The sequence below is a fragment of the Ixodes scapularis genome, unplaced genomic scaffold (assembly GCF_016920785.2).
Source record: "Ixodes scapularis isolate PalLabHiFi unplaced genomic scaffold, ASM1692078v2 PGA_scaffold5__190_contigs__length_132052651, whole genome shotgun sequence".
Taxonomy (NCBI): domain Eukaryota; kingdom Metazoa; phylum Arthropoda; class Arachnida; order Ixodida; family Ixodidae; genus Ixodes; species Ixodes scapularis.
This window is the reverse complement of record NW_024609880.1, coordinates 53112979-53137821: the sequence shown is the minus strand read 5'-3', so window position 1 is coordinate 53137821 and position 24843 is coordinate 53112979. Positions and strand designations below refer to the sequence as shown.

The following is a 24843-nucleotide window of genomic DNA, read 5'->3' as shown; positions in this document are numbered from 1 at the left end:
CAAACTCGGTAAGCGAAACTATTGGTTGGTTCCGGAGACAACAACATTACACCATACATTGCGCGGCAACCATTGCAAAGGGTAGCTGCGAAAAGCAATCAGTAGAAAAGGTTTCCACACATGTTCTTTTCCACCTACGATTCATTGATCACAAGCTGCGTTAACAACTTCACGGACCCAACTACTTCATGAACTGGTTGCTATGCGGAAAATGAGGCACAGTTATCGCGGCGATTTTGTTGTTTCACTTGCTGCGAACGCAATTGATACGAATGTTTGAACCTACCTTAGTGCACTGGAGTGCCAACTACGGACACTGTGTGGTTGATTAAGCCGCTTTTGCTTTTATGGTCTGTTGTGTGCGACGATGAAACAGCGCCATGATTACTGGCCAACACTCGGGCAGGTCGGCAGAGCTAAGCCAGTGAGACGAACTTGCTTTGTGCAGCGCATATATCACGAATGCTGATAAGAAACGCTTTCAGATTGACGATGCACCTCCGTGGCACAAGCATGGCTGATCAGCATGGAAGAGCTAAAGGGCTGTGCCAACAGGACACTTCAAGATTGTGCAAAGCGACGCCTCTCCGCCATATGAAGTGTAGCGATCCGCCTCCGTCCTTTTTTTTTTTTTTTTGCAGAGGGGAAAGCTCTTTTTCGCCAAAGTCCGCTTGTGTCTTTCACAGAGGCCTAAAGCATGCTCATCACGTGGGCCCAGATAGTCACCCACGCGCTCTGTGTGCTGTCAGTCAATTTGCGGGGCAGAACAGATGGACAGCCATTGACATCGTGGAAAAGCAGAGGAGGCGAGCCGTGATCTTTGCCAGGTGGACATCCAAACAGAAGACAGTTGGGCGGACTTCAACTTTAACTTTATTTGGCGGAGAAGTATCACTTTGCACATTCTGAAGTCTTTCGAAAAAGTAGAAGTAGTGTTCTGCTATAGTGCCCGAGAGATTGAGAGCGGCAGAGTGTCCTCTGTGGGTGCCCGAGTTCCAGCATACCCTCGCTGCCTTCCGATGTCCCTTGGCTCGGAAGGCGCCAAAGCGTTATCGAAGGCAGGAAGCCCACAGAGGGGGCGAGACAATTGAATTATTTCCTTGGTGTTTTCATTCTGGGAGTGCCTATGCGCCGAGAAACTGAGGGAGAGGAGGAGACGAGAGTGCACGGAGGCCTCAGGGGGGCTATGTTCGACAAATGTTTTGTTTCTCCTAAGAAGAAACGGAAGTGACGATATCGCGTCTGACTGGCTAGAGCAGGGGTCTCAAACAGGCGGCCCGCAGGCTGCATGTGACCCGCGACTGTCTGGGATGCAGCTCGGATGCTTCCAGCGGCGGCCAGCCGTTGTTCCCATGCCTCGAGCATTACATGCGCCAAAAATAATAGTTTAATATTGTTGATTTGTTACCGTCTGAAAAGGTTGCTTTGCTCATATAATGTGTTCACACATTCTTCATTGTTTTATTTTGAACTGAGTACTGCTTCGTCTAAATATTTGCTTCTCGGCCTCTTATGTAAACCAACTAAAATGGTAATTCAACTATTAGGCTACAAGCTCGAGTTCTTTGCTCAAGGAGGCACCTCGGCTGCACAAACTCTCACTCGGCAGGAACAATTGCTAACGATAAAGCTATGAGCTCGGGTTTTCGGGCTTCTAGCTTTCAGACAATGCTTTTATAATTGAAGCGTTTTAAGGTATTTAAAAGCAAAAACTGCCTTATGAAGAGATACTTTTTTCTATGCCTGTTGAGCCTAGTGAATTGTGCAACAGGGAGAGTGCTTGTTCTCTTTCTATGAAAAACTGCCAATACGTTAGCATTTTAAATCGTGCTATTACATTAGGTGGGTCCACGGTAATTGTATATTCAAATGAAAGCTAAAGATGGCAAGATGGTAAGCCTATAAAAAGCAGAGAGCGCAATGCTCCTTCTCTAGAAAATGTCTGGTACATTCAGGTGCTACGCAAGGTGAAACACCACTGCTGTTCTTTGCTGTCTCAAAATAGCAAAATACCCCCCTTGCTGGCTCTCGACCTTTCGTGAGTGGGCTATTTGGCCCCCACACTCAAATGAGTTTGAGACCACTGGGCTAGTGGCTCAAATGACGAAAGAGGCAACTTTTGTCATTTGAGCCTCCAGCCAATCAGACGCGATATCGTAACTTCCGTTTCTTTTTCAAAGAAACAAAACATTTGTCGAACATAGCCCCCCAGAACAGTGAGCTCCGATTGGAACGATTATATTGGGTAGACTTAAAGCTAGCTGGTTTTGTCTCCACTGCACTTGTCGAATACGTTAGAACGCAGAATGCTGGCGTTTGGCTCGCATTCAAATGCGTCGGATGAGTGCGGTGAAGACAGCGGCAGCTTGCTTTAGGTCTACCCACTAATCATTCGAATCGGAGCTCTGCTTTTTGACGTCCCCTCAGTCTCTCAGCGCATAGTTAGGTTCGGCTTGCCTGATGGGCTGGTATGTCGAGTTGGAAAACATTACAGATGTCCAAGGGTACTGCATATCAAAGGTGCTTTAACTGCCACTGAATTTTGCTGTCCAGTGACTTAGGCTACCAACTATTGCCATCATTGGCATATGTAGAGGGGCTTGCTCTTCTTGCAGCCCATGGTCTCCCTTAGGTCTACACTACCAAAGGTTGGCAGCATTGCGTCGAGAAGATCCGATAAAAGGGATGGTCTACTCTAAATTGGGGTATCGAAATATCCCAGAGTGGTCCTTTAATAGACAATTGCAAGCATGGCGCAATACCGGTGCGTGGCCAGAGGACCTTGCTTGTCATCGCTTATACTGGGGTTTCCGGTTTTCGGGTAAGGTAGAAAAATCTGAAAAAAAGTATTTGTAAATCCGGAATTTGGGCATATTGAGGGGAAGGACAGGTCACTCCAGATTGCAATATCATTTCCAAGCTTCGTACAAAAACCGGCGTGGGTGTATTGTGGATGTCTTGCGCTGCAGAACCACAGTGTGCAGAACCTCCTAGGTTCGATCCCCACTCCCCGCTCGTTTCGATCTGGATGTGCTTCGTACCGGCACGTGTTCGGTAATCGCTACTGCGTGGTACACGTTGAACTGGGGGGGCTATGTTGCACGTTTTGGACTCCCAGGAGACTAGGGAGAAGGAAGTGACGTTGACAACGCTCTTTGGATGTTGATTGGTGGAGTCGCCGATGACGCATTGCGTGGTGCTGCTAAGATACGTTCATTCACACCTACGTCACTTCCTTCTCCCTAGTCTCCTGGGAGTCCAAAACGTGCAACATAGCCCCCCCGGTTAAACACCCAGGCTAGCATGGAGGATCGGTAACCGAGTGGGCTAGCGCACACCAGGGGTGCTATGTTGCGCTTTTTGCACTCCCAGGAGACTAGGAAGAGGGAAGTGACGTCAACGACACAGCAGACGCAGATTGGGTGTTGATTTCGTTTTCTTCTGTCAACATCCAATCTGCATTTGCTGTGTCGTTGACGTCACTTCCCTCTTCCAAGTCTCCTGGGAGTGCAAAAAGCGCAACATAGCACCCCAGCTCGGAGCACGGGGAGCGAAAGCTCGCGCTGCAGACCAACCCCAGCCCGTTTCGAACTGGATGGGCATCTTTCAAGACCCAGGCTACCGGTTGTACTGCACTGGCTAAATTTTTTCTTTACAGCTGGGAGACTCGTCGCTTGTTGAGGCAGACCGGGGGGCTATGTTTCGCTTTTTGCACTCCCAGGAGAATAGGGAGAGGGAAGTGACGTCAACAACACAGCAAATGCAGATTGGATGTTGATTTTGTTTTCTTCTGTCAACATCCAATCTGCGTTTGCTCTAGTCGTTGACGTCACTTCCCTCTTCCAAGTCTCCTGGGAGTGCAAAAAGCGCAACATAGCACCCCAAGCTCTAGGCCTTCTAGGTTTTATTGCACAGGTTAGCGGTTATATTGCACTGGCTAAACTTCTCATCTGCAGCTAATTAAAAGTCACCCGTTAAGGCGTTCTAACTTCAAGGATGTCTAAACATGCAAGCAACACAATTCTGTGGATGTCAGTTTGGGACATCCACAAAATGGCAAATACGAGCACGAGCGTGTCGCACGAGGATTACATGGTGGGTTGCATCATCGCACGCCTCGCACGAACGCGCGCGAACAGCACATTCGAAATGTTCAAAGATGCGCCCAGCGCGCATGCGCAACCGCGCAACTGCGGCTAACCAGGTGTCAGCCAGCTACGGCACTACCGCACTATGGTCCTACGTTCGGCTGATCTCCACGACCTCAGTGCTGCTTGCGCATCGACCAAAGGGCATTGTTGGGTTTTACGACAAATTTAGGCTTGGATACGAGGTAGCCACACTGGTCGTTTATTTTTTTTTGTTTCCTGGCCTCACCGTTTTGAAGCGTTTGACTCTTCACCACAGCGAACCGAGAGCTTCTAAACTTGAGGTAAGCGTCTTCCGAAAACATCACGCGAATTTCGAGCCAAAAACCAGCCACGAACTCGCAGGAAAAACGGCCATGCGGTATCGTTCCTGGCCGCCCCCAGCCTCCGCTCCCACGATTTCCCTGGCTGCCCATTGTTGTTTTCCTCGAAAAATATTTTGCAAGTTTGCTCTGGCAACTGCTCGGGCGCCGTGCACAACGTTATTGACGTTATCTGCACTCTGCATGCTTTCGATAAACCTTGCCGGTACAACCGTACAACACTGTACAGTTACCAACGCCCGAGCCGTTCTTATTCCTGGGACCGATTTGATCTCTAGACCACGAGCTTTATGGCACGTCAAGTTTTATATTTCGTATTCACACTTGCCTGCTTCATACCGCTACGAGTTTTCCAAAATCTGACCAAAAATGAAAAGTCTGATAACTTTGAGGATATCGGAAAACTTCCAAAGCGCGAACCGCCGTCGTTATCAAAGTTTTAAAGTATTAAGCCTAACGGAATCGTTTTTGTTTGTTTCATTCTGCTTCCGTGGTTGAAGCATGGGAGGGGCTACACCTTATGTAATACAAGGTGGTTTTCTGTAACATTGCCCTTCGTGTGACTTGATCAATTGCCAATGAAAGTCACTGCCCTAGGAAGTTTTGAACCAACTTGAATTAAAAACTCCTGGATTCTAGTCACGTTTTCCGGAGCCACGCGCTCGTTTCCCCAAGGTCACGGATCTCCCCAAACCATGAAGGCCGGGATGGTTTCCCGTCGTTTGTGATTCAAGGTGTTGGTCAGTTGCGTGCGACATAGCACACACTTGACGTTCCCTTTGGACAGCACGGACTTCTTCATACAGTTTTCAAGATTGAGGAGCTGCATTCAAAGACTAGGCTTGTTCACTGGTGTCTCACTCCCAAGCAAATTACCTTTCATTCACTGATGGTTGAAAGCAGAACTCATTTTATTAAAACAGTGCTTTGTTCAGTGGCACTCAGCTATCAAAGGCCCTAGATTCTACCAGAGTTATACTGGAATCAACACAACAGGTATAGACTTGCACTGACACCCCTTCAGTGGAATCGCAGCGGCCATTGGGAAGGACCTCGCTGCTGTGCACATACCTTCTGCAGCATGCGTTTCGTACGGTCGAATTTGTTTTTCTCGACAAAAACAAGTAGGAAGTGGTACAGTGAAATGACGTCACATGCAAGCCATGTATAATTTGTTAACCCCTATGTAGCTTAAGGCACCGTGGGAACTATGCACTTGCCATACCAATCAATTGTCCCTCTCATTAAGTGCCCCCCTCTGCTCATGAGCATGGGCGGAAGCGTGATCATACGGTGAAAGTCCAGTATCTTTGACCACACTGTTACCTAAGGGTGAACTGGGTGTACACACTGCAGCTTTCAGTCGGCTGAGAGGGATTCCCACTTTGGCCATAGATGCCACCTTTCAATATCTGTAACACCTGTTTTATGCTCCCTTTTTTCTTTAATGTTCACACTTTGTGCAACTAGCAATATGTCACTCATGAAGTACATGGATACAAATAGTTCTAGGCATCCGAGGTTCACGTGACAGTAGTCGTCGACAAAGTGAGAATTGCAGGGCGTCTCTTCGGGATGGCCCAGCTTCCAGCTTGTGCTCTTTGCCCTTCATATATATCTCCATCAGGAACTACAATGCGCATTATTCTATTGTATGTATGCATAGTGGTAGCAGATGAATAAACATACAACCTTGATACATGTAGGGGTGAACAGTTAACCAACTGTAAATCCCAAGTGTGCCATCTTATTTTTACCTTGAGTGGCAGCATATCATTCTGTGGGAAAAGGCATTACTGCTTAGTGTCCATTTTGCTGAAGTTGCAAGTGAAATGATGTGATTTCTGGGACATTTTGAGCCATTTAGAAGTGTGTGCACGCTTGCACCGAATGGATGCGGGGAAATGTTTTGTTTAGAGGCCAGCTCAGTGGTGACATTGGGGAGCAGAAAATGGGGGATACTCTGGAAGGACCATCGTATGCAGTGTGACTGGGGTTGCGCTGCAGTCGAAACATAATGGGAAAGGCATGCTGCGTGTATCATTTGCACCTCTTGTCCATTTCGATTTTGTGCTTGTCCTTCCTACATGCCTGTTACCTCTTGGTGCTGTTGCTGTTTTTGGCTGGGCTCCTTTTAAAGCGAAAAAGCGGATGGTCTTTGCCTGCTCTAAGCATACTGTAGCGTAAAATACTGGGGGAGTGCCTACTCCATTTTTACTGAAATCTGGATCAATCTAGACGTGGGCGCTTGTCCGATCAAATTGGGTGCTTAGCATATAATTTGCAGAATTCCGAAGTTTGGAACACTATTAATAGTGGGCGCTTAAACGAAGTGGGCGCTTCCACAGTATTTTACTGTAGCTGTGGGTCAGTTCAAGGGACCAAGTTATTCTGGGCAAGTGGGTGGCTTCTTTTGATTTTGCACATACAAAAATGGTAGAAAAGAAACGGTAATTTCTGTCTATACTTTTTTTATTGCGACATCAATGTCGATTGGCCTGATTCTCCTTGCAAATGTTTCTCCTGGGTACGCAAGCTGGTCAGCATGCTCAGTGCGATCGCTCTCGCAATTAAAGCGCTTGTCTCGGATGAACAATGCTACTTGCTTGCGCTATTGCATTGGTCAGAATTCCTCTCAATCTTCCTTGCAATGTCAACGCCGTGGATCTTTTCACATTTCATTCTGGCATTCTTTATATACGTGGCTCACACAGGCATCATACTAGCGGCCATTGCAAAAGACCTCGCTCCTGCGTGCATACGTCTTGCAGTGTACATTTTGCGCCACTGCTTTTGTTTTTCTTGGCAAGAACAAGCAGGAGCGAGTGTTTGTACGCTGCGACGACGCCCCGTGCAAGCCAGATGTTTATCGCGTCAGATTGCTCGTCCAAAGCAGTTCCCTCAAAGGGAGCAACTCATCAATGGTTACAAATGCACCTTTCCCTTGGTGCTTGTCACAAATAACAGTCACCGACTAGACATGAGCCGGTCGGAGGCTGGATAGGACTCAAGGGCAGAGGAGGTCGGCGAGGGCTGTTACGAGTCTCCGTGTCAAAACACAAAAGCTGGCGTTCACTGCAGGGTCCCTTTCCCCAGGGTATTCGTGTAGGATTCAAGGGTCAACAAGCATGTACAGTTCTCCGCTCCGAAACTTTAGCCGGAACAGGGTGCCACTGGCGGGACCCGGGTCAGCTGGAGGCCGTTAGAGAGGGCACAATGGCAGAGGAGGTTGACGAGCACAGTTGTTTAAACGCGAAACCTGGCGTTTGCCACAGGGTCCATCTCCCAGGGGCACAGAAGTGGAGACGGGCGCATGATGTCCGCCGACGGCCACCCCAGCCCCCGCACCCTGCTGGTGCAGATGTCGGCGGGGGGCCTGCCCACGTGCCGCATGCTGACCAAGGACGAGGGTCAGGACGAGGAGGAGGAGGTGGTGACCGGGATGGTGACCACGGAGGCGGTGTTGCTGCCCGATGACCAGGAAGGAATGCAGTTCGAGGGGACGGTGGTGGAGACTGTTGAGGAAGTGGAGGACGAGGAGGGGCTGGACGAAGAGTCGATGGGCTCTGGCGTCGCCATGGACGACGGCGGCGCAGCGCTGCTCTGCAAGGTCTGTGCCCGCCGCAGATGCGCTGCTGGGACGTTGTTCGTGGGCAGTTGAGCCGCAACAACGCCTCCTGATAATGAGGCCGGAAGGCCGAATTTTTCGCGTCGCCTAAAGAGTCAACGAAGGGCATGAATGGGATGCGAGTGCTACGTCGGCATTTGGCCGAAACTTGCGTCTTGGCCAATTGGAGACAAGTCCTGGCCGAACGCGGACGTAGCCCTAGTATCCAATTCCTGTCACAGTGTGACGCAGATGGCAATCATTTGCTGATGTCTCACTCGCTTAACCTCATGGCCATGGGCGTACCAACCGGGGGGGCAAGGGGGGCACTTGCCCCCCCAGTTCTCAGAGTGGGGGGGCAAGGCATGCGTTTTGCCCCCCCTGAAACGGCCGCCACTGGGCAGAGCAGACACAGGCCGGCGGCGCCCAAGGAATACCAAGGGCACTGCCCCCCGACCCGCGCGGGCAGATTTTTAACGCGCAGGCGATACAAACCCTAGCAACGGTGCTCACGCACGCCGGATTGGCTGGTTCGTAAAGCCTTGCTCCACGAACAAGGCTACACGGTAACCTTACGGAATCCATCCGCGAGACATGGGCCGGACGGGCCGTCCAGACCAGGACGTAGGCCCTTACACAAAATAAAGTTTTGCTTGCTTGCTTGGAGATAGGCGCTGCCGCCGTCAACATAGGCAGCGGATGCAATGCGAGTTTCCGAAGAGGTAGCGTAACTTAGTGGTGAGATGTCTGCCTCATACGTGTCAGACCCGGGTTCTATTTATGGTGTGGGCCGGCTTACTTCTTTTTATTTTTTTTCTCGAACATTTTGTTTTGTCGAGGCATTTGGCGATATTTACATTTCTTTTTTACCATTAACACTAAAAAAACGAATGTTGTTGACGAAACATCGCTAAACTAAATCGTATCGACTCTATTTACGGAAGTGCATGGGGGGCAGCGGGGCTTGGGTTGCCGACCGGACGCCGCAAAGCGGCGTGTACGGGGGGGGGGGGGGGGGGGGGGGGAGGCTAGGTGGGTTAATAGATTTGTAATTAGCAGCCGCACACCGTCACCGCGAAGCGGCGTGAACGCAGGCGCGGGGGTGGGTTAACGCGCTTCGAGTGATACACGAGCAGCCCATCCGGCGTGAGCGTCGTTTTAGGGGTTCTATCGCCTGCACCGTAAAAGGAGCAGTGTGTGCACCTCCTGTAGTGGGCAAGAATTCCTACATTGGAGAGAAGCGGGGACAAGCCCTTTCTTCAAATGCGTCAAGTCTCCTTGAGCTTCGGAATACAAAGAAACGCCACTATTCGGAGCTAATCCCACAGTTACTCGACCTCTCTTGCGTCGTGTCTGTTCGCTCCCCGCGCCTCGTAGCAGTGTTGTTGCAGTGGGGGGGGCTCGTTAAAATTTTGGGGTTTTTTGGACTATCTAAATCACTTTCTTCCTTCCCATCCCCCCCTTTTCTACTCCGCATGCTTCCCCCTCTGCAAATATCAGCTGACCTTCCGACCTCTGTTCTCTGTTGATAGGCAAAACAACCACTAAAATTAGAAAGTAATTTGTAATTTGAGTGGAAGTCACTCGGAAAAGTAGTTAAAGTAAACTACTGATTACTAGAATAGAAATGTAATTAAAAGTTACTAAACTACCCAGAAAAGTAGTTAAACTACAGTAACTTGAGTAAAGTAGTTGAACTACGTACAAGTCTGGCCTGGCAAGCGCTCTGCGTAAGTGTTTTCACTGATCTGCCTAGCCCCGCACACCATCACATGGGCCAAGAAAGGTGTAGTTTTACTGCAGAGGAGAAATCAGCAGGGTCCAAGATGGTGACAATGGAGGATGGGGGACTGTTCCAGTGGCTGACGGCTTGAGAAAGGAATGACCAATTGAAAGCGTTCGTAGAGCCAGAAGTGTGTTTGATGGTGCAGACGTTGTTGAGGCCAGAAGATGTTCGGTCGAGGGGTAATAACAAAGTGGTTTTGAGGTCGGGAATGTGGTAGTAGATTTTGTGAATAAGGCACAGCTGAGAGACTTTCCTGCGAAGCTGCAAAGAGGACATGGTTAGTTCAGTTTTTAGCGCCGAGACACTGAAAGAAAAGTCATAAGTGGATGAAATGAAGCGAGCAGCTCCGTTCTGAACTGCCTCTACAGCGTATTGATGAGGTACAGTCGATGGGTATTCCAGATGGTTGAAGCATATTCTATTTTTGGTCTGACGTACGTGTTAAAGGTTAGCTTAGGGACAAAGGGTGGAGCGATTTTTTAAGTTACGTCTGCTTAGTCCAAGAGTTCCAGATGAATCGGCGGTAATGACTTCAATGTGGTTATTCCAGGGAAGGTCAGATGTTAGTCTTACACCAAGGTATTTATACACAGTAGCGGTCTCAATCAGATCGGAGTCCAAGAAGTAATTAAATGACAGAGTGGTTTTTTTCTTGGTGAAGTGGATTAGTTTGCGTTTATACTTGTTTGGTGACATAATCCACTCTTTGCACCAATTGTTAATTTTATCTAGATCTTCCTGAAGCTGGTTATTATTTTGCACACAAGATACTTTGTTATGGATGACGCAGTCGCCGGCGAAAAAGCGTTTTTTTGAAGAAATCCCAATGGGAATGTCATTAATAAATATTAAAAAGAGTAAGGGCCCAAGTACGAACCCCAGGGGAACACCAGGAGATACATTTATTAAGGAAGATTCATGATCATCATGGACGTGACCTGTACACGGGAAAAAAGAAAGTCACGAATCCATGCAAACGGTTATTGGTCGAGGCAAAAAGATGATAGCTTAGAAAGAAGGCGTTGATGGAGGACACGCCCAAACGCTTTGGATAAAAAAAAAAAAAAAAAACTGCGTCAGTTTGGACGTGACATTCAAGGTTACTGTGCAAGTCATGGATGAAGTCGCAGAGTTGCGTTTCGCAGGAAAGTACCTTTTGAAAACCGTGCGGCTGTTTAAAGAAAAGAAATGGGATGATAGGTGCCTCATGACATTGGAGTAGAGGATATGCTCAAGTAGTTTGCAAGAAATTGAAGTCAATGAATTAGGGCGATAATTAGATGCGGAAGAGCGGCTGCCCTGTTTAAAGACTGGGAATTACCCTTCCCACCTTTTGGTCAGATGGAAGGCAGCTTTGAGATGAGGACTGAATGAAGATGAGTTTCAAATACTCCCTAGAAATAACACGGGTGTTTCTTTTAAATTTTAGGGTTGATGTTATCGGTTCCAGCGGACGAAGTAAGTTTTAGTTTATCAATCAATGTTTTAATACCAGCGGAGTTAACGTTAATAGGATGCATGCGCTCGTAAAGCTCTTCAGGGAGAGTGGGGACGAAGTCCAAGCACTCGTTAGTAAACACTGATGAAAAGTATTCGTTAAACACAGAACTATCATGCTCGACGTTGCACATCCGACATTCCTAACTCTCCCCATCTTCCTAAACGTCCGTGTGTGTCCTAACACCAGAAACCGGAATTTTAAAGGTTAAAAACGGCACGTTGCGAATATGGAACGCGCACTTTCATGCAAAGCTGACGTCAAGTGACTCAAATCGAAAAACATGCATATTTACAGTATTGTTATCTCTTCTGGTGAAGGCTAAACAACCGTTGCATCCGTTTTCGCGCACGAAACGGTGACTCCCAGAGAAAGTAAGAACGCAGTGATTGTCTTTATTTTAACAATGTAAACACACTTGCAGGCGTGCGCTGATGAAGCCTCAAAATAAAAACTCTCGTAGTGTGATTCGTGACTGCTCCGGCTACTACCCAACCTCGTTGTCACGCCACTTTCTGCAAGCAAACACTAAAATTGCCAGTAAACACACAAAAGCGACATCGATACAATTATCTTGTAGAATATCACCTTATTTAATCATAACTGTTTCAATAGGCACTACAAGTTGTATTTATTTTAAGAAGAAGAAGCAAAATTTTTTTCGTAAGAAAAAACAAAATATCAATATTAAGTCTGGTAACGTTGTAATTTTGCCGAATCATTGCCACATCTTTAGAAAACTTCGACAAAAGTTGCGCCGAATTTTCGATTAAGGGGGGAAGGGGGGGGGGAAGAGGGTCGGGTTTGCCCCCCCACTCAAAAACAAGTTGGTACGCCACTGCTCATGGCCAATAAAGAATCTAGGAACAAAATGAATCTAGAAATAAAAATCGCAGCAAAAGTTGTTTGCACTCGATCGCATGAGTTAAGGATGTCTACTTTTATTGGGAGTAGTAAGGAGTAGGTTCAGTGAGTTTCGTAGGTTCCTGAATGACATGTTGAAGTGAGCATTGCACATTGAATGTATGGCGTGCAGCGTAAAAATATATCACCATGAAGAGGAATTGTAATTGTCTGTTATTTATAATCTCGTGGGACTCTAGATCATACATTTGCAAAAATCTCAATAATTTCGGTTATGCTAGTTACCTAGCTCATTGTTATTAGGTTCGAGGTAGTCACGTGGCGTAACGCTGCATATTGTAAAAAAAGATATATCCGCTGATCTGACTGGTGGTTGCACCTTGCACGGGTTATGTCATGTTTGCTCGTTTTGATAGGGTTACTTGGCAAAAGGACCAACTGCATCCAGCCCTATGACCCAAACACAGTTCAATTGGTTCCTTTGCCACCACATCTATCATATTCCTCTCTCACGTGAAAAGCTACTAATGCTTCTCTTCTACATATTATTGCATCTTGATAACCAACAGAAGATAGGCATACCATCGTGTAAAACTACAACTTTTCCCAGTTCATTCATACCCCGAACCACGCTTTCGTGGGACAAACTTCCGGCATCTGTGGTAACTTTGTCTGGTGGCATCGCCTTCAAAACTGCCTTAACAATGTCGGCATTTTAGTAATTTGTTAGGGGCTAATTATTTGCATTCTTAGAATTTGTTGTGGTTTTTGTCTTTGTTTTATATCCCTTTAATCCACTCCCCATTGCAGTGCCCTCGTGGCCCAAGGGGTATTTGAAATTAATATTAAATAAACTGTCGCGCAACTAAATGCAGCGAAAGCATTCGTCACAACCGCCGATTTCGTCACCATGAAAGGGATGCTGGTCGACAGTGGTGGCTTCCGGGAAAGTGCAGAGAGAACCGCGAACCCATCTCACGGAACCCTCGGTGCCCTCCGCAGATGGAGTCATCCGAGAAGGGGGGAGAGATCTGGGTGCTGGGCGACATCATCACTGTGGACGAGCAGACCCGCTGCCTGCTGGGCGACGGCGGGCCGGAGGGTGGCGAGGTCTCGACAGAGGGCATGCTGGGCGGACCCAAGCATGGCTGCGCCGACTGCGGCAAGGAGTTTACGACTGTGTTCCACCTGCGGCGCCACCGGCGCATCCACACGGGGGAGCGGCCCTACCCGTGCAAGGTGTGCGGCCAGTGCTTCCGGCACAGCACCTCGCTCAAGGTGCACATGCGGAGGCACACTGGGGAGGAGCCCTTCATGTGCACCGTCTGCAACAAGACCTTCAAGGACCCCGCCAACTTCAAGGTGGGGGCCGCAAGGCTGGTCGCAACCGAGACCATAGCCTCGTTGGATAATGCGTTCCAGCTACCTCTTTAAGACGGACTTGCAAGCAGAAAAAAGGAACCCCCGCCACTGTGCTTTGAGCGCGTCTTCGATTGAAGCGTTTGCTGCCCTATCCTTCCCTCGCATCGAAAGTGTGAAAGTGGTCGCGAAGTGGCAATGAGTTTTGTCGCGAGAGCTGTTATCTCCTGCCGTTAGATGTCGGAGTCGCGGAAATCGGTCGTAGAAAATGCTGGCGGAAAAGCGCAAGGGAGACAAGGGCTGCCGTTACTGTTGGTTCCAACTCTCGTACACTTTACTATCCGTAGATTCTGTCTGGCTTCAGAGTGACCCGTAGCAAAAACGGGTGGCTGCTACATCCACCACTGCCGCCGTGCCACCACCACTATCGCGACAGGCAACGCCGCAAGATTTTTGGGCGTAAATTTAGGTGCCACTTTTGAGGGTGCAGCAAACACATCGGTTGAAGATGCACTCCAGGCACCATACCCCCCCCCTCTACTTTCTTCCTCGCGCTTCCTTTTGCAATAGGGCGTAATCCCCCTGCTCGAAACACTGCGCCGCGAAAGGCGAAATCGCATTCAACCAATGTCTGTGTGGTCACAGCCGTAGTTGGGAGCAGCTGTTCTGTGCCGTCAGCTGTGCCACGATCGGTTTGAAAACAAGCTAATGATAGGGATACCCGGTATAAATGGGAGTTTAGTTTATTTCGTCCTGAATGTAATATATGGGGTCAGTGGGGAAAAAAAAAAAACAAAGGATAGAAATATCAGCCGATTGTTCTGAGGAGTGTCTGCAGTGAATCTGCTGAGGGGCATTGTTGGAAGGCCCAAAGCACTTGGTGTCTGATGCCACCAGCTTCTAAGAGACAAGGTGGGACTCTGTGACTTGATTGACTTAATGTGAAAGGCTAGCCTTTCATGTAAAAAAAAAAACAAAAAAAAAACAAAACCAAACACTGCCAAAGAAAAAACTTTTTTTTTAAAATCTTATTTGGAACATATATTTTAAATAATTTAATTTTTCCACGGAAAAAAAAGTTTTATGAAATATTTATTTTTTTAGATGCAATTTAGGTGGAGGTTACATCTTGCTCTGAGCCCCACCCTCAAATCGGTTGCCCCGCCCATTACTACTGAATTGGCTTGGCTGCTCGGCCAAATGCGCTAACAAGCCTGGTGTCTCCCTTTCCCAGCATCCGGGGTGTCTAGTCTGGCGTCTGACAACGCCTGCTGGTTGTGCCCAGTTGTGCGAGCAGAAGCACAGCGGTTTCCGGCATCGTCCGCTATTTTGCCACCATCTATCGTCATCTGCCAACGGGCAGTGTTCATGTCTGATGCAGACATGAACGCTGCCCGTTGGCGTCCGTTGTCGCCTTCGTCCGTCAGCCATTCCGCCCCCGTCTAAAAATGTTTGCAACGCTCGCAAGACTCTACCTTGAAAGCGGCACTCTAGCGTTCCATCATGTGCGAGCGACGGACCAATACAAGCAACTGTCAGCATCTGGTGATGTGCGGTAAAAAGTGACCGAGAGGACTAAGAAAAGCAACAAAATAAGTATGCTGTATGCTGTCCTTTCAGCTTCTATGTTCTTGCTATTTTTTTCGCATGGCATCTGTTTAGCAAGGTGAGAAAGCGTCATGACCCGCAATTAAAATGTGACCTAAAATTATTCGCTTGGGTAGGCCAGGTGCACTGCAAAACTTGAGAGCTACTTGCCTTTCGAAGCGAAATGGCGGGAACATACGTGGACTAACTTGATGCGAGCCGAACGCCCGATTGCCTCCAACTAGATGGCTTGCAAATTCTTATCTGTGTAGGTATCTTCTCGGTATTAAAACCATGGCTGCAATCACGATGGTTGCACAATTCACCCAGCAGCGGGGCCGCTTTTACGGGAACCAATATCTTTATTCAGTATCAACACGGTCAAAGTAAGAAATCAAGCCAGATCGATCAAAATAGTGAATACGGGACGCTAGGCTTCGGTCAGTTTCGCCAGAAAAACAGGCATCTGCAGAGCGCTTCCGAGGCCGTGTACTTGCGACAGTTATTTGCTGCAAACTACGTCGGTTGACGAGATCTTCCTCTAAACACCTCTGTGAATCAAAACGACCTGCACTCATAAAAATTGGCGACCTCAACGAGTTACGTTCGTTCAGCACTCCGCAGAAGCCGGCAGCCATGTTTGTTATCGTTTGAAACCGAAGCGGAAAGGCAGTTTCAGGATATTTTGAAAACAATAATTACTCTATCTAGATTATTGTTTCTTTAACATAAGAGAAGTCTATTAAAATACTATTACGGCCTGGAGATCTAAATTTACAACCGACCTTTCACACATCAATCATCTCCAGCCAATAAGAGATGTCAGCATGTTATAAGCACGGGGCTGGGCTGCGACCTCCACATTCTGCACCTAAATTGCATCTAGCGGCGTAAATATTGCTAGAAAAAAAATTATTTTGGGGGTTAAATTATTTTTTTAATATATGTGTCCCTTCAGAAAAAATGAAAATTCATTGCAGTGTCCCTTTAAGTCGTTTAAGCACTACACATTATAGAGCCCATGCAAAACATTCTGGGCCCCCTCTTCTTTTTTCTTTTTTTTTCTAAGCTGGTTATTATTTTTTGGGTATGGTAAAATTATTTCTCATATTCTTTACGGGGACAGACACTCAGTTTGGAAATATATGATCTGCTAAATAGCTAGATGCACTCCTAAGTGTATGTTGAGTGAATGCAGTTGACAAATGTTTGTTGATTTGATCTTATGATATCAAGCTGGAATGACTGTCAGTATATACAATTATCATAAAAATTGCCTCTTCCTTGAGGTCACTAACTTTACCTTTGGTGCATCAGCGTTTCCCCCAAGCGCATCCTGCCCATTACAACCGCAAAATTTCTCGGGGTAGTGCGCCTTCGCAGAGCTATGTATGAGCTGTCTATACACACTCGCTTAATGGAGCGTGTCTAGACAATAACAGAAGCACAGTGATCATTGACAATATGCACATGAGAACAACAAACTGACTGGAAAGAACAGCACAATGCAAAGATCGAAGGCTGCAATGTGCCACTACGTGTGCACCGAGGCCGCAATGTTGGGACCACATTGAATAGTGATGTCACGAGAATACTCCCAGAGTCCATACTCCCATAGTCCTTTTCACCTCAGTAGTTACCCGACCGGCGGCTAGAGGGCGCTGATGCGCTTGCCGCTATAGGGTGGCTTGAATTTGGTTGGTTTCGTTTCACTGTGCTTGTGACTGTGTTTGTTTCAAAATATTCTGGCTGGCTAGTTGGTTATACATACTAAATTACAAATAGCGCTAAAACAAGGACAGACAAAGAAGTGGATGGGACAGGCGCTGACTCACAACTGATAATTTTATATACAACGATAAAGACGAAGGTGAAGGAAGTGCCTGGTGTTGGAAAAAAGAAGAAATAAGTCTATTTCTAGCGGGGGCGCTCTAAGAAGGCTGTTAGACTAAAAAGACTAAAGCACAGTAGACCAAAACGAAAATATTAAAAATTAAACAAATGTAGTGAATTTGAACTACATACGATAATATTTTAAATGTTTAGAAAATAATCTCTAGATTATTTTTTAAACCTTTCACAACCGTCAGTTGTGAGTTAGTGCCTGTCCTGTCCACTTCTTCGTCTGTCCTTGTCTTAGCGCTATTTGTAATTCAGTAGGCTGTGTTTGTGTTTTACGTCATTTTCGCTTAGTTTTGTAATGCAAATGTGTCCGTCGTAGCATACTAACAGTAGTACTGAGCCACCTCAAGAACTGCAAAGTGGTTCTAAGTCAAAACTGCGGACGTTTCACAGTTTTGAGGAGTGTCTGCAGTGAATCTGCTGAGGGGCATTGTTGGAGGGCGCAAAGCACTTGGTGCCTGGTGCTTTTATCTGTGTCGACACAACGGGATGTCTCACTTGCAACTGATCAGAATAGGAGAGTTGCTGGAGCCGCTCTGAGGCAGCGACCGAGGAGTCGGCGGCAAGTCTGGAGCGCCCCCGTAAAGAGCCAACCCACAGTTTCGCGTCCTGAGAAGCATCTTCCATTTTGTGGGCTTGAGGCTGCTGAACGGGAGCCCAAACTCACTTCCGAGTGGACGCTATCGTCCATTTCTTACAGAGTGACAAGTCTGACAACAACTAATATGGGCCCTCCTTCCCAGACCGCTGTGTTGCTCAACATCGCTGCGGAGTCTTTGTTTCGGTTTAGCAAATTTATTTGCAGGCACAGTAATAGGAGTTGCAGAGTACTAGAAAAAATTGAGTGGCGTGCAGGACCCCAATGCATCTGAAAACACCTTCTTTTAAAAAAAGTTGAAATTGCCTTCATGGTCCCTTTAAAGTATACACTCCGTGCGGGAACTATAGGGGGCGCTTTGAAAAACGCGCGCAGCGCCGCTAGCGGCGGAGCTGGCGTTTGACCGTGAGGCGCGTTCAGCAGCCTGTGGCGCCTTTTCGCATGCCAAGCTGTGGTGGCGGAATCGCGCACGGATGAAACTTTTGCTTTTTGAGCCGATACGTTGAGGGTGACGTTGCATGAATGCTGGGGCAGACCTAAGAAGGGCATTTAGCTGTTCTCCTCTTCTTACATATTGAGTTTTAGTCGTTATTCAAGAGAATTTCTTTAGTTGCGGCAAAAAAAGGAGTTGAAGCAATTTTCCGAAAAAGCAAGACGGCCGCCACCATAATTGCTTTGAATGGGAAATTTATTTCGGTCGTCGCTGTAAACGTAGGACTGCTGGAACGATGATATTGGAGGCAAGTGAGAGGTCCACTAAGTTTCTGCACGAAGTGTGCCAAGTTTCATTAAGACAGCAGGTGTGAAAGTTGTTTCTAACGAATGAAGAAATAAAGCTGTACGGTATATCCAATATTGGACCCAAAATGTTGTGTTATAGCGGGCTGTGCAAAGTGCAGATTTGGGCACACAGGTGCTTGGACTTGACAGTAACATGACACAGCACTTATTATACAAAAATAAAAGGTGGCATAGGGAAACCAGGTGAAAATTTGGTTTGGGCGGCGTAACTCAATGGAAACCGGTTTTGACCATGAAAAGGCTGTCAAGAGAATACTACTGATTGGGGGAGGTGGAAACTTTAGAGGTAGGAAGGGACTAGTAGACTGTACTTCCAATTTAAACAACTTCACGAAAGGCGGTTCCAAAGCCGAGAAAACAAAGTTCTCGGCCAACGCACGGTTTGGCCGCCAAGGGCTTTTGCGGTCAGCTGTTGTGTAATAACCTGTTGTGCGAGGTGCTGATTTTCGGCCCACAGGTACTTTGACATGACCGTCACTTGGCACAACACTTATATAACAAAAATAGTTGGCATAGTGGAACCAGGTGGAAATTTAGTTTGGGCGGCGTAACTAAATGGGAACTGGCTTTGACCGTCAAAGGCTGTCAGAAAATACCACTCATTGTGGGAGGTGCACAATATACATATAGGAAGGGACCAGTGGAGTGGTTCCAGTTCGAACCACTTTGCGATAGGTGGCTCTAAAGCCGAGAAAAAAAGATTGTTGTCTACAGAACTCGGGGTGTCAGTGTTTCCACATCCAAAAGGAGGCTGATCAAGAAAGGAAGCACACCACATAAACTTCCATACTCAAACGCCGATTCTCCAGTGATGCCGAGTTTCATGGTTGTTTTCTTTAGATTTATATTTGTCACTTTTTTTACCGTTCAAATCTTTCTTCATGAAGTACAGATTGCGTGCCATATTTGTCCGGAAATATCATCAACACGTACGATGGGGAAGAAACTTCTTTGGAGGGTATTTTTCCAACGAAATTGGCACTGCATAGCCGCGAGTGTGGGATGGCATTTCAGTCCGTCCCATCGGCGCTGACACATGTAGGCGTTACTGGTACGAAAACAAACGCAGAGTGCAAAGCGGCAGTGTAGAATATGTCAGCTGTGCCGACACAGTGGCAGACATGATCGGGAGACCGAATTTCTCGCGTCGTACGGCATGGCTCCATCGTTGTCGCTGTCCCACAAAACATCGGCGAGGTGAAGAACTGTGAAACTTTGTCTCCACGAGATACGACGCATAACTATTGAAGCACTTAATGACGCAGCACAGGCAGCACTTCATGCTGTGAACCCAGCGCAACAGCACCACTCCGACTTCAACGCGTACCAACACACGCGGCGTGGTTTCGGTTTCGTTTTCTCTGGGGTGCTCACTGCCTACCTTCGGTACCGGCCGCGAGGCGGCGCGCCAGTCGCGTCGCACGGAGTGTATATCCCTAAACGGCATTGACAACACTGCACTCGGGTGATGTCCATTCAGCCGGCTTTTCGGCATTTTGGAGGCCTCGGGCACTCGAGCTGTCTGCAAGAGCCTTTCCACCCGGGCAGCCTCAACTTTTGTGTTTAGATAAGTGAAATAAGTTAATTGAAATGTCTAAAGCACATCTTTCAGCAACACAACAAGTGCCACTGCAAATTGCAATGTATCTTAAGAAAACTATTAAAATGCTTGAATGATTGTCTACATGAGACAGAGCACGATGTACTGTATCTTTAAATAGATAAAATAAACTGATCAAGGGAATGTTTATATTGCAGAAACAGTCAAAATTGTGTAACAGATTTAGGTGTAATATCATGAACAAACAGATTGGCTCATGTTAAAATTGTCATTATCGTATTTACTCGAATAATAGCCGCACTATTTATGTACAGTTGCGGACCGATATTTCGGACTCAACGGGGATCGCGCAAACGTCCGAATAATCATGCAGTCCGAAAAAGTGAAATCTGCCAAAAAAACACCTTTATTGGCACTTTACATACCAAGTGGCTTGAGAAACCGGTCGATGGTTTGCTGGACGGTGTTTTGCCTTCGGGCGATCAGATCGTTTTGCATTTCAGCGAGAGTCGTTCTGTCACTGAATACAGACGAAAGTACCATAATATCGCAGTATCACAGTTAAATGTGTCGTCCGGCGAATACTGGCGCAGTAATGCGTGCAGTCTTTCAGCGCGGTAGTTTGTGACGATTGTACTGTCAATGGCACCACTTTCGCCGCACATTTTTTTAAATGCAAGGTCGTATCTCTTCTTGAAATTCCGGAGTCAGCCGTCACTGAATTTGAAATTCGTGATCTTCATTTGAAGCGCTAGGGTCTCTGCTTTTTGCTTCAAAAGGTCACCGGACACCGGAACTCACTTGGCTTTTGTGGCGTTGAGCCATGTGTGAAGGGCCTCCTCGAGCTTCGGGTGGCTGCCCTTGCTGACATTCTTCTGTCGAGATCCGGTCAACTTTTCCGCGGCCTTCTTTATCTTCGTCTTGTTTCGGATGTAATCAGAGACTATTTGCTTGGAAATCTTGAATTCTCTTGCGACTTCCGCTTGGCTGCGGCCAGATTTCACTTCCCTGATGATGGCAGCTTTCTTTGCAATTGTCATTGTAGAGTATCTCCCGCGTTTCGTTGGAGTCTTCGTCGGCGTCGTTGACGCAGTTGAAGATGCAGTTGGTGCCATTTGACACCGCTTGGGGGGAAACGGCAGAAGGCACGCGCACTTACAACGGCGGCAGACAACGTCGTCGCTCTCGGACGTTGACGAACACGACACCACGACCCGACCGTGACTGCGACCGACTTCGACGCGCAGCATGAAATGAAAGTGCGTGGGCGGCGCGGGCGGCGCAGGCACGAAAAATACGACTGTAGCCTCAATCCAGTTTTCGTTTCGGTGTCGCATAGAATGCAAAGAACGCGGTGTCGAGGCTACATGCAAAATAAAGATGGCGGCGCCTCGGTTCACGGTGAGAGTGGCTACAAAGGGAAGTGTAAAGTGCAAGTGGTGGCGGTTTGGCGACCGCAAATCAGTCCGGAAAATTGAAGGACGAGTTGTAGGTTGTCCAGAATTTCAGTCACTTTTATACATTAACTCTATGGGGCAATGGCGGTTCCGTGAAAACGGTCATAATAATCGGGCATGCCTGAAATTTCGGCGTCCGAAAAATAGGTCGGCGATTGTACAAGGCCCTTGCATCTACTTTCCCACATAGCACATATACAACCAATCATTGCGTTGCGCATAAATAACATAGCGAATAACCAAATCGAGAGCACGATTTTCCATACAAATTCAATCTCCACAAGCGGTAACGTCGCACGAAGACGTTATTTTTGTCCTGTAAACAGCTGGAATTATGCAGTTGATTGCGGTGATTGTCAATCTGCGTGCTCCATGGAAAAGCGAATCCTCAGGTTTTCTTCATAAACAGTGCGGCTATTGCTCAAGTAAATACAGTATTTCTAGGACCATATAAAATGAAAGTTAAACATTCGTTACCTAGGTTTCCAACATTTAATAAAAAGTTGCGTTTTGCGATTTGTTATGAAGGCAAAGCACAATGCTTTCAGGAAATACAGTTTCTCCTTTCGCTGACTGTTTTTGTCTTGATCCTAGATGCGCCATTGTAGATATACCTCGTGCTACATATTTCTGATGTTCCGCCACTATCTCTGAGCAAACCTGAGTTGTCATAAGTAAATGCCCTCTCAACCCTCGTGCTGTCATTGCTATCTTAGAGCCATTTACATAATCAATGTGCATCAGCGCTAACGCTGATTCCTATGCCTCCTCGCTTCTCACACAGTGGGTATGTCGACAATAAAAATAGTCAAAACATGTTACAAATTTAACTGTGCATGATGTCGCAGTGGTTAGTTCTGTCATCACCCCCAATTACTTATCTTGCCAGGAGCACCCCACGCAAAATTTTTACCGTTGCAGCTGACGTTCTGCTTGCTAGCTCATTGTCATTTTCTGTATGTGTGCTTGCTAACGTAACCACAAACATATGTTTAGTTCCTTTCCGGCAACAAAATATGCATGCTTCCAATACTAACGCAACAAACAACGCCTCATGTCGTATTACACCTGAGATTGCGGTGGAAGAAATCGGAAGAACTTTCAGTAGAAGGAACAGACACAGAGAACGTCTCAACTCTTGAGACGTTCTCTGTGTCTGTTCCTTCTACTGAAAGTTCTTCCGATTTCTTCCACCACAGTCTCAGGTGTAATACGACATGATTAGCTACCACCAGCTCGCCTGCACTCTCACCGTCTTTTCACAAACAACTCCTCTCGTTACACGCTTATCAGTTGCGACACATTGTTCCCTGCGCAGGTCCACCAGAACTCGCATTCGAAGGAACGTCCGTACGCGTGCCGGGTGTGCGAGAAACGCTTCAACGCGGCCTCAACGCTGTACGCCCATATGAAGATCCACACGGGGGAGCGGCCGTACACGTGCAACATCTGCAACCGTTCCTTCACCTTCAACAACACCCTGGTGCGCCACATCCGCACCCACACGGGCGAGAAGCCTTACAAGTGTGAGCTGTGCCCGCTGCGCTTCTCGACGGCTTCCAACCTGTCCTCGCACCGCAAAAAGCACTCGCAGGAGCGCCAGTTCCACTGCGACATCTGCCCGCAGGAGTTTGCTACGGCCACGGCGCTGGCCTCGCACTCCAAGACCCACACGGGCGAGCACTCGCATCAGTGCGAGGTGTGCTCGCGGGGCTTCGCCAAGTTTGCGGGGCTCCAGGCCCACATGCGCAAGCACACGGGCGAACAGGCCTTCGTCTGCGCCCTGTGCAGCAAGGCCTTCCCCAAGAAGCTGCACCTGAGGCAGCACATGTCGGCGGAACACGAGCCGACGCGACCCGCGGCGACGTGCGAAGTGTGCAAGCGTGACTTTTCGGACGTGGAGGGGCTTCGGGTGCACATGAAGACTCACAACGTGTCGCGGGGAACCAGCGCCATCGTGGTGTACATTAACAAGAAGTGAGGACGGGGACGCTTGTTTGACCCTCCAGCTTGCCTCCGGGGAGGCCCAGACGCCATCGTTTGCAATTGTCGTATTTGCAACACGCAATAAAAGAGTCGGGTTTTGCCGCCTGGCGGTGCAGCTTCCCCGCCGCTCTGTTTGGAGATGGCGGGGTGTTGGGGCATCTGCTTGGCTGGATGCTGTTTAACAGGAGTCTGTTTACTGGTTTGTGCATTGTTGGGGTGTGTGTGTGCATGTGTGAGTTGGTATTTTTTTTTCTCCCTTAATTTGGAACGATATGGATTTCAACTGCTAATTCAATTTTAGATGCCAATGGAGAATTGTTTTTTTTTTTTTTTAGAAATGCAGTTATTTTGGAGTTGTGTTCAGTAAACATTCAGATCTTTCTGGAATTTTTTGAAGCACTGATTTTGGAGCTCTTTGACTTCCTACTTCAGATATTTTCAGGACGTTATAATAAAGCTGATCTCGGTAAAAAAAAAAAAATAAGAGGTCATAAAAATGTGCCATTAGTCGTACAATGTGTTACTTTGCATCCTTTCTATCTTTTTACGCAACTGCTGCCATATATAGTTAATTCAGTCTTATGCTTGCGTGCATCAAAGGCTATGGCTATAGGCAAAAGAAAGTGTCTTTAAAAAACGCTTTTGCACACTTTTCAAAGCAAGGAACTCTCTCTTTTCATATTTGCTCTCCGGTCAACTTTTGATTGTATTTTCTGATGTTTCAAGAGTTGGGGTCATAGCTTGCCAATACTGATACCATACATGGTTAAAGTCGGCGAGCAACGTGAGGAAAATAGAAGAATACAGGAGACAGTGTCTATCCTGTCTCCTGTATTCTACAGTTTCCTCACGTTGCTCACTGACTTTAACCATGTGTATTGCTTACCCACTAGCCCAGCTCACCACCCTTCTTCTACAATACTGGTTTCATTTTTTGTTGGCACACATCACAGAATGGAGTGTGTAAAGAAGTGACTGGTAAAATGAGAGACCCATCCAAGCCAGGATTTCAAACATTAAGCTATAAAATTTAATTATGAACACTCTGTCAAGTGATGATTACAGTCATATTTGAGGTTTGCGTAAAACCATTGAATCCTTCCTACTAATTACCATGGCCTATTTGAGATATGATGACAGGTTGGCTTTAGACGGGAGTATTTTGTAATGGTGTATCAACGAGGTAGTTTTAGGTGTTCATGCATGGCAACTAGGGTTTGTCAAAAGTTCTTTGATCGTTCAGGAAGGTATAGAGTTGTAGCATTTATTTTGTTGGATGAAGTATGAAGCATGGTGTATTACTTTTTGGTATATCGGACTTGAAGCGTAATGAGCAGCTAGGCGTAGGCAGGATTTTTTTTTTTTT

The 24843-nt window shown here is 47.2% G+C and overlaps 1 protein-coding gene across 2 annotated transcripts; it reads left to right on the top strand.

The window, feature by feature from the left end:
• The first annotated feature begins 4209 nt into the window (after nt 1–4209).
• LOC115315593 (zinc finger protein 501) lies at nt 4210–23988 on the top strand. Of its 2 annotated transcripts, none has more exons than XM_029974785.3 (4): nt 4210–4432; nt 7747–8081; nt 13229–13588; nt 22810–23988. In XM_029974785.3, exons 2-4 carry the CDS (start codon nt 7785–7787, stop codon nt 23470–23472), a joined length of 1320 nt encoding a protein of 439 aa, XP_029830645.1. In that variant the 5' UTR covers nt 4210–4432; nt 7747–7784; the 3' UTR covers nt 23473–23988. The 2 variants fall into 2 exon arrangements, with proteins under 2 accessions (XP_029830645.1, XP_029830649.1); XM_029974789.4 differs by lacking the exon at nt 4210–4432 and adding an exon at nt 4653–4764 and having other exon boundaries at nt 22810–23974.
• The last annotated feature ends 855 nt before the right edge of the window (nt 23989–24843 follow it).

Coding starts and splice junctions, on each gene's coding strand:
- LOC115315593 (XM_029974785.3), top strand. CDS start 7,785: ATGATGTCCGCCGACGGCCACCCCAGCCCCCGCACCCTGCTGGTGCAG. Junction 8,082..13,228: donor GCGCAGCGCTGCTCTGCAAG/GTCTGTGCCCGC, acceptor TGCCCTCCGCAG/ATGGAGTCATCCGAGAAGGG. Junction 13,589..22,809: donor AGGACCCCGCCAACTTCAAG/GTGGGGGCCGCA, acceptor TTCCCTGCGCAG/GTCCACCAGAACTCGCATTC.